Here is a 10,226-nt window from a genome sequence, read left to right as displayed (position 1 = left end):
GCCTAGCTTAGCATAAAGACGGGAAACGAGGGAATTAGCTAGTATAGCGTCATTACATATTTAACAAATGAGACATAACGTGTTAAATAGTAAGCAAGAAGCCCTGGTTTTCTTATTACTGGTGCTAAGCTAAGCCAACAGCGCGCTAGCAGTACATGTAGCGTCATGCTAAATGGTGACGACCTAACCATGATGTACTGTTCTGAAGCATTTCCTGGCTGACTAGGCGAGGATAAAACGTGATGGTAAATTGTGATTGTGTTTCTTCCATCTTATAGCTGACATGGGATTTTCATTACAGACCCAGAAATAACCTACGACGCCTCACAACAACCGCGCACAACAGACTTCTCATCGTTTAGCCGCATTAGCACATCGAACCACCGTCGGAAGGGTGATGATATGAAGGAGGACGACGTGGATAATTAAGATGATGGAGGGGCAGGTGCGGGTCGGACCTTCACAGCTTAGGTGCAAACACAGCCGGGTTGCCGGGCAACGGTGTCCGCCGGGGGGCCCTTGTAAGGCCTGGAGCCCGGGTGAGAAGAGGGGTCGACACAACTCTACCTTCAAACCCCACAGCACGCTCAAAATAGCCCTGGTGTGTGTGTGTGTGTGTGTGTGTGTGTCTAGAAAGCACTGTGGAGAAAATGACAGACAAAAACAGAAGTACATGGAATAAGTGACATTGAGTGTACGGAGAAGGATGGAGGCTTGTGGAAGGTGCTACAAGCCAGCGGGCAAAGTATGACGCATTAGCCGAGCGGCGCGTAAGTCCGCTGTAACACGAGCTCCTTTCTGTCCGTCTTCTCCGAGAAAACTTCATCCCCTCCTGCCTTACTTTCCTAATGCACACACTTACGCACTCACACACCATCTCCTTTTATAAAAATACCCAAGGACAATCCTCTATTAATAGGAAGTGTTGTCAACTGGCTTTGGAGAAATGAGACCTTCTGTCTCGCTAACTATTTATGCGGCTCTTTGTAGCCGTGACCCCTCAATTATTATCCATTTTCCAGACTATTACAACTGGTTTCATTCATACCACACAGAGAAAATATCTATTTAATCAATTAAATCCTAAATCTTTGTTTAAAAAAGAAAATTACCAACAACAACAAAAAGTTTTCTTTGCCTGCATTCAAAAAACAAAAAAACCTTTTCTGCTCCGAGGGCCCATCTTTGAGACTCACTGTTATGTTATTCACTTGGCCCCTCTTTCAGCACTGGGCTTTCAGTTTACATCCTGTAGCCCCCCAGCTACACGTACAGACATCTGCGCCTGGTGCTTGACCGCCGTGAGACGCCGTGAGACGCCGTGAGACGCCGTGAGACGCCGTGAGACGCCGTGAGACGCCGCTACGGTCGTCAGCCACATCGGACTTTGGACCGTGTGTCTCTCAAAGATAATTTGTCAAGATCACTTTGCTGAACAAAAATGTGTTAAGTATCATAAAGTTTTATTTACCAAAGCTTATTTTCTGCAATAATACAAAATACAGTGGAAGAATATCGATGCTTCTCTCTGGTTAGCCAAGAAACATACGTCAGCCCTGTGTGTGTGTTACCAAAAAAACTCACTCCTATTAATATTTACTCAAATTCTCAACAGGAACAATTAATGCATCCTGCTATTGATGATTACCGCTGTGGTCTGTGTGACGGTGTGCATGTGTGTGTGTGTGTGTTTCTGCGTATACCCCAGGAATAGGGCTTGGTTTGAAACCGCACTTAAAGCTTAGCACCATTCCGGCTAAACACCTGTCACACACAAAAACACACTAACACACACTTGGCTGCACATACACATGCAGACACACAGACACACACACACACACCTGTCTGATGCATGCCATTCACTCTGTCTGTCGCACACTCACACTTGAATGCATTGTGACATGTTCAGAAATGTTGACGCGTGTGTCTGCAAGGTCACATTTATATTCCCTCTCACGTGGCTTCTTGTTTTTCTGATTCAGTCTTCATCCAAACTGGCATCAGGTTCTGTCCTCACAGACAATGAGAGGGTTGGGGGGTGGAGGGGGGGGGGGGTTGATAAAAGCCACACATCTGATGCAGCTGGAGCAACTTTTCCGCCATAAAACCGCCGGCGAGGCCAAACAGCTCTCTGCCACAGCTACCAGAGAGCGGGTGAAACTCTCACTCGTCCTTCACGACGTCCACGTCTCTCTCTCGCTCTCTCTCTCGCTCTCTCTCTCGCTCTCTCTCTCGCTCTCTTTTCCCTCAGCTTCTCCGCGGCACTGATCCATCCTCCTTTCGCCGCCGCAGCCTCCCCGGCCCATGTGTACCCAGTCATTCCCGTATATGGCGGGGCCATCCGGCAGGGGAGCCACAGGGTTAAATATACTCTGAAGCGCCGAGAATGCCAAACGCCTCCGGCCAACCTGCCAGAGGTTAGTTAACACACACACACACACACACGATGGGCACATGTGCTCATTGTCTCATTAGCGTAAGCATTTTGTGCTAGCATTCTTATAAAGCAAAGTCCCATCTATCAGGTGCATTGAGGAATGTGTTTGGTTGGTTGAGGGGGGGCAACGCACACACGTCTGAACCAACAGTACGACCTCAAAGGGAAATGTTGAGGTGTAGCACAGTGAACAGGAGCAGGACAGTAGGATATTATTTGATACGGACAGATGCAACGGGCAGATGACAGATTAAGATTTTTCGAGGGGGAAATAGAAACGTATTTGTTTTTTTAATCAGTTGAACGATTCCATCACGGCTGCCGTACTGCCTCGGCCTCCAACTGGGTGGCGGAGCTCAGGTGGAGGAGCCACTGCTGCCGGGCGTGGAGCTCCACCTCCTGTTGGAGGCACAACCGCAGGTTGCGGGGCGGCCCGCTATTTCACAAAAGTCATGAAATAGCCGTGAAGGAGTATTTAAGGAACTTCTTTAGAAATAATGTGACGGCACATTGTGGACCACAGCGTGGCTCGACCTATTTTGAATTGGATACAATGTGAGACGCGTTTCCACACTTCACCGAGTTATTAGTCAGAGAGATTTAAACGTGTAATAGAAACAGTAGCCGGTACCGAGGTGTCGGATGATGTCATACGGCTCTGTAAATGAAACGGGTTGTGAGCCTCATCGCAAAGCCCAAACAGATCTTCTGAGGAGGAGGGGCTCTGTGTCAGTTTCTCCTCTGTTATCTTTTGACCGGAGGGAAGATGGGGGGTAGGGAGGATGTGTTGACATCAGCAACACAAGCGCCTAGAGTGTGTCCTCACTTTGTGTTCTCAGGCACACACTTACTTAAGGGGAGCTGGCTACGGTTTACTTCCTTCGGGGCGCGTGGCAGCAAAGCGACAAAGTGGGAGCCGGAGAAGACGAGAATCATGAGCTGCTGAAACGGAGAACAGACATTGGTGGGATGACAGGAGACGGCAGGGGGGGGGGGGGGGGGCGTCGCAACATCCCATTTTCCCCACACCATTACGTGTTCAAATGAATTTCTATGCATGTGTGTGTGTGTGTTTAAAGAGAACCAGTCACAAGTTAGGACACACTTTCTAATTCCAATAAATGAGATCTGATTTCAGAGGCGCAGCATTATTGACACAATAATAATATTTGCATTACTAACGTCATATGCGGAATATACACCACATTTATTTAATACGACAGTTATCCTCAGGTTATAAAGGCGACACCCCAAGATTTTTGTTTATGATGAGTATCTTGAACACACACACACACATCCACACATATATGCACACATGCACATAAGAGTCTCTAAAAGATCACCGTTGGTCATCAGCATAGAGCAGAGTAGACATGCGGGAGTCCATCGCTGTGCAAAAGGCTGACAAAGCTTAGATCAAACATGATTTATACCAAACATGAATCAAGATTCCTTATACCGCCTTGACTTTGTCTCTCCTCAGCGCTCTTCCGGTGTTCCCATTCAAGGCACACGGAGAATGGGAGAATAATCTGCATGTTCACTGTCTGCAGACTCGTCCCCACCTTGACGTGACCTTCGAGCCTCCGTGTAGCATCTAATGGGAAAGGGGGGGAGGGGGTTCTAGATTGCAGGGTGTCGCATTCTCAAACCTCCCTGAAAGAACACAGATATTCTGCCATTGTGTCATAACTGCCTGCCTACATGTCCACTGCACTATTTATACCAGAGAGGCACAACTGCTGCTATAGGTACAGTTACAGTGGGGCACTTCAAACCCCAGCTGCCCGGCCCCAGCTAATAATACTGTGCACTGTACGCACCACCTACACACACAAACACACACACACACACACACACACACACACACACACACACACACTGCGTTTGGCCCTCATCATCCTCCCTCAAAGTGCTTCTTGTATCCATCACAGTGATGAGCCGCCTCAGGCGGGCAGTCCCAACGCCCCCCCCCCCACAGTGAGCCGCCTGCCAACAAGCTCCCACACACGCGTTACATCACGATGAGCCGCTTCCCGTCCCGCATTCCAAATCATTATGCACATAAACCATTCCAGAGGGAAGGACAGTGTGGACGTCCACCGTGCAAAAGAAAACAAATCCTCCAATAGACAACGTGATGCAACGCAGGCAACCTTCGATCAAAGGAGATCTGATGTGGCGGCTCTTTTTTAACCAGAATTACCAGAATCCTCATTGCCAGAGTCAATTATCAAGACTGGGCATGGGTTGATTTTAAAGAAGCAGTGTAAAGAGACCAATACATTTTTATACATTTCTCAGGAATTAAAACGTTTTTTTGTTGTAGTTGAGTGAAAAGTTGACCGATGATTATGACAAAACAAGGTCTAATTCAAACAAATGTACATATCTTTAGTATTTATTCCATTTGGGAATAGAACGTTGAAGCTTTTTGAGGACAATCAACTCAGGGGTCCACGGCAGAGGACATCCTGTTTTAGGACGTGTCCTCTCTCTCGTGTCATGATATCCCAGTTAAGTCAACAATCACAACAAGAAACACAACACCCAGTCAACACGCTTTGAGTGATGGCACCTTGGAAACAACTTCAACCCACAGGCCCACTTTAGCCAAGCAAGGCTAATTATTTCAATTAAGGAAGGACGTCAGTCCCATAAAACATTTATGTTAAGGTTAGGAAAGTAAAATAATTCTAAACTACACCTCAGTGCCGTTCTGAATTAAAGTCTCATCACAGACAGCTGAAGGGACACAATCAAAATCACTCTTTCCAAGTAATGATCCCCAACCAAGAGTGGCCTCCTCACCATTAAAGTCAATACTGATAAGTGTGCGTGCTTCTGCACGGATGGTACAGCATTATCGCTGCCGTGCTTTATTAGCATTAGAGCACAGTGCTTAGGATGAGCCGCGGTAACCTGATCCCAAAGATTGAGCTAAATGTCAGTGAGCCACCTTGAGCTTCGCACAGCCGGCCTGCAGCAGCAGCAGGTTTGGGGCGAAGATTTCCACACTTCTGGTACTTTGAAAATAAAGGCGGGCTCTTCCATTTGTCATCAAATATTGCCGCCAAAAAAATGAACCTTGAAAATGCCTTGCGGCCAACGGAAGTCAAGCTTCTGCAGAGAGTCAAACCCTCCAATGTCGTGGAGAATTTGTTATTTTCCTCTCATCTCCAATGCGGTGGCATTTCACACTGTCATTTTGTGGAAAACTTGGCTGAGATCCGGTAGATGTTGGAGGATAGTTTGCACCATCCTAGAATTTGAGCTCCACCTGACAGACAAGTGCTTCAGGGATGCGACACTTCTCAACTTCAGCCAGCAACTATGTGCATTTGGAAGACTTCCAAAAAGTTGCTGAAAAAGTTTCGGATGAAGAAAGAAATTCACTGGTATGAATTTTGCTGTTTGTGAAAGCACCAAATTTAATGTGCTAGCTTCAGGCAGTTTTGTAATTTTTGTATCCAATTTTTGTAATACATACTCCGATATCCCTCCACCGAGACGATGGACCATAAGACAGATAAGACAATAAAGTGCAAGAACAACATTTAGGAATTTAAATTAAAAATAAAAGTAAAAAAGAAAAGAAAAAAGAAGTGCTCCAGCGAACAGCACTCCAGAAGTCAGTGGGGGACCTGCGCTCTGTTGAAACTGTTTGTGTGGCGGGAGGTCTCGGTCCCGATGGACCTCAGCCTCCTGCCAGATGGAAGGGGGACAAACAGACTTTGTCCGGGGTGAGAGGTCACTTCAGGGGTCCTGGAAGCGAAGACGTCCTGGAGAGACGGCAGATTGCAGCCGATCACCATCTCTCCAGAGCGGATGACGCGCTGCATTGAGGAAGGAACCAGCCAACCGGTTAAAGGAACAAACTACACTGCTTGATATTAAGATTAGACGGATAAATAGTGTGAATATGCAGAAATTATCAGTAAATACCACCACCAGATAATCATGACATTTCTATTTAGCTAACGTTAGCTTTAGTGGATCAAATTCTAAAATGTATTGTTTCGTCCACAATGTTGCAACCTGAAAATACACATTTAAGAAGCTGAAAAAGGATCATTCTTACTTCTTCTTTTATTATTACTTAAACCAATTAATCAGTTACCTAGTGTCCAAGTGTATTGTATTCAACTGTTAATTTTCAATTGGTTAATTGTTGCTGGTCTAATGTTGATCACTTAGATCCTTTATGTTCACTCATCAGTTCCATGATGTGTCAATGTTGTGTTCACAGCTTGTTTATACTGCCCCAAGAGGCTTTAAAAACACAGTTAAATGATGAATGTAGGTTTAAAGAAAGAGTCAAGACACAAGTGAAAAGCGATTCCAACAGGGTGTGCATTTGTGCGAGGCCTTCATCATGATCATACACATTTTAGATCAGTAGTTTGACAGTAATGGTTGTTTTTTTTAATTCTTCATCGACAATCTTTCCTTCCCAAACTGTAGCGTTCACATTCTTTGTTTCCACAGCAACAAGTGAATCCTACAACAACACGCGTGTGTTTGTTCAACTATGAGGGCTTTACTCTAATCGCCCAGAGTCTAGAAGTGGACGGAGGTATCCAGGTCCTCATGTAACAACTAAACAGTTTAAAAACATAAAAAATAAAAGTATTCAAAAGTATGAAAAAGTATTATCAGAAAAACTGACTTAATGTATCAAAAGACATCGACAAAGATATCGGAGAAAACTTCTTTATAGGAATTCATTTGTAAACTAACTAGTACAATACTCAAGCAAAGTACCTGCAACTTACCTGTGTACCTACCGTACACAACTAGGTAGATGCACTCAATTACTGCAAAAGTCTTTGTCAATTAGGGAAACTAGAAATGCACCGAGGAATGTTGCGTCAACATATAAATAGGACCATTTACTTCACTTCAACATAAGTGAAAGTGACCTTTCCAAACCTTCAACTTTTTTAACATCTATTTTGTGACTTGTTCAGTACACGAGTGTCCACACACACACACACACACACTCAGCGTGTTCGGGTTGCTGCTCGGGGCGCCGTGCCTCTCGTTCACAGAGCCGTTGTTGCCCCCCGAGCACGCATATTCTCTGCTGCACATCTTATTTCCAGCTTGCCGGGCGGCAGACCCCTCTGCAGTTGTTGCCCCCCCCACCCCTTTCCACCCCACTGCATATTCCACGGGGGGGCCCATCCCTGCCCACCTATTTGTGACGCCGTCGGCCAATGAGGGGCCAGTGCATGGGAGCAAGCACCAATGAGGCCACTTTTTCATCTGTATAAAACTTTTCAGGACAGTTTGCCGGGTTGCACTTTCTGTCAGTTCAGGGCTCCGAGAGGAGAGCAGCAGCCCAGAGAGAGAGAGAGAGAGAGGAGGTAGAGAGAGAGCAAGTGTGAACGCAGGAGGGTTGCCAGTTTTTAATCCCAATCCCACACTTCAAGAAAGTGGTGGGTGAACGTTGTTTTTAACTGTCAGTCTCAGGCCCGGCTCCAGACTTGATGTGACTGTTTCTGTGTTTTCTATCCCTTTTGGTTCCTTGAAGCCTCTCCGTTTCAGCGAGGATGGAGAACGCACACATGAAAGAGTCGCCAGACGTTCTGTCTCACTTTGGCGTCACTGAAGAAATCGGCCTTTCCCCCGAGCAGTTCAAGAAGAACCTGGACAAGTATGGCTACAACGGTGAGGGAGACACAGAAGCATGGCTGGATGGATGGGTGGAGCGTTGGAAGGTGTAGAGAAAGTGAAGTGGTGAATTCAGTGATAGGGGAATCTGAAGGAACAAGGAACAAGTATGTTTCCTTGGATTTAGCCTTTAAGGCAGAGTGGAGGTTTAGCTAGCAGAAATGGCACAAACACACTGAAGGAGAGAAGGAGCGAGAAGCATGGAAGAACTGGAACTGTGTTGGCTGTTTTTGATGAAGATCTAAATGCGCCAAACAATGGCGCAATGGGGGGGGGGGGGGGGGGTATTATGGAGCAGGTGCATCAGAGTTTCAGGTTTCTGATACCGGCTTAGTTTTTGATTGAAGATTTTGGATTTATTCGTGAGTTAAAGCACGAGAACTCAACTCAAGGTCAAAGTGCTCACTTGTTTACCAACTGCCTCTCAGACAGTCGCCTCCCTCAGTGGGATGGAGTTAAAGAGGAAGGCGGTGAAATGCAGCCGAACGCCGTTTAAAAGTGCGTGCAAGCGGACCTCGGGTTGAGTCTTTGGTCAAACTCCTGCATCGTAAACCCGTCCTAGCAGGGGACGCACGGGAGGAATTCATATAATAAATGATATTTATTAGATGGGCCACAACAGTAGTTTGTGTATTTTATTGCTTTGACGGTGTAATATGTGCACCATTTAAAATGACAATTTCTAAAAAAAACAAAAAAAACATGAGTAACGTGGAGTTGACTCACTAAATCATGCTGGACACGTTGCAGTGAAAGTTTTCCGGTAGATAAATGACTGTTGACAGAGAAATTTAAGGTAACTGTAGAGGTCAGTTATTAAAGTCCCTTTATTTGTGTCATAAACTGGCCGAGCTTCAAGGAGGCCTGAACTAAACAGCTGCTCCTTGTCATTCAATTCATTTTGTTTTATTTTGTACAGCCCAAAATCACAATTCACAGTCTGTACACGTGCAACATCCTCTGTCACCAAAACCCTCAAGAAAACCACCCCAAAAACACAAATTACTCACTCGGAGTCCAATCAATAGTGCAACCGATTGCTTCATTAATACCGTTTGTCTCTCTTCGCCCACAGAGCTGCCAGCGGAGGAGGGTGAGTCCACTTTAAGCCTCTTCAATTATTTATGTTTGAATCACGGCTCCTTTTAGCGGTGTGCCACACACCTGCTCCTCTCACCTCCAGTGACGCCGCTGGTTATTGTGTATTACTGACAATATGTTCCCAGCACGCACACACACCTGGAGATGCTGCATGTATGGCTTCTACAGTTTTAGTCCTTTTTAACCCAAACTAATGCTTTCCATTGTCATGCCAACCCGCCAGCGTGTTTTAGAATATAGAAACTAGTGCTGCCTGCAGACCATTAGGTGGCATATGTTACATTTTGAATACATTTATTGTTGGCGCCATCACAATCGACGCTTCCGCTACTTAACCCTTGACTGATGCAAAAACACGCATGTTCTAACACCCATACAAAGTAAATACATGTACTCACACAAGTGCTGTGGTTGATGTCACTTGGTGTGTATTTTTAACAGGAAAGACCATCTGGGAGTTGGTGGTGGAACAGTTTGAGGACCTGTTGGTCAGAATCTTACTGCTGGCCGCTTGCATCTCTTTTGTGAGTTTGTTCACTTTTCTCTCTGACTCGTTTCGGTGATCTCGTGTTTCCCTTGTAGAGGAGCCACATGCAGGGAGCCTGCGGGGGTTTTAAATCATGTTCATTTAAGGATCTTACAGCAAAAAGACTGTGTGTTGGAATTTGGGAAAATAGATGCTACATGTCAGCTCGCCGAGGCCGTTCTTTTCCTCCTTGGCTTCTATTTTAAAGAGGCTTTGAAGTGTTAAACAAAGAGAGTCTCAGGTTCAAGTTCAGAAATGTTGCTTGAGGGTTTTTAACAGTTTGGCACCAAATATGATTTTCCTATATGATGCCTGACGATTACATTATAAAGAAGATCATTGGTAGAAATCTGAGAACCCTCAGCTTTTTGTGTCGAAGCTGATTAGTTAACTAGTTAGTGGTTTCAATCATTTCAAAGAACCTTCATGACCTTGTCGGTACTCGTCAATAACAAGCTCCACCAATCAAATGGTTATTTTTAAGAC

The 10,226-nt window shown here is 45.5% G+C and overlaps 1 protein-coding gene across 2 annotated transcripts in view; it reads left to right on the top strand.

The window, feature by feature from the left end:
• The first annotated feature begins 7,666 nt into the window (after positions 1-7,666).
• atp2a1 (ATPase sarcoplasmic/endoplasmic reticulum Ca2+ transporting 1) overlaps positions 7,667-10,226 on the top strand; it is a 14,607-nt gene continuing 12,047 nt past the window's right edge. Inside the window, exons 1-4 of one of the 2 annotated variants that reach the window (XM_040189900.2) lie at positions 7,667-7,878; positions 7,974-8,110; positions 9,189-9,206; positions 9,656-9,738. In XM_040189900.2, the coding sequence (XP_040045834.1) occupies positions 7,993-8,110; positions 9,189-9,206; positions 9,656-9,738 (219 nt within the window). In that variant the 5' untranslated portion in view covers positions 7,667-7,878; positions 7,974-7,992. The remainder of the gene's footprint in view (positions 7,879-7,973; positions 8,111-9,188; positions 9,207-9,655; positions 9,739-10,226) is intronic. The other variant, XM_078083982.1, reaches the window with a different exon arrangement.

Source organism: Gasterosteus aculeatus, chromosome 11 (assembly GCF_964276395.1).
Source record: "Gasterosteus aculeatus chromosome 11, fGasAcu3.hap1.1, whole genome shotgun sequence".
NCBI lineage: Eukaryota > Metazoa > Chordata > Actinopteri > Perciformes > Gasterosteidae > Gasterosteus > Gasterosteus aculeatus.
The sequence above is the reverse complement of the archived record's forward strand: the minus strand, read 5'-3'. Positions and strand labels throughout refer to the sequence as shown.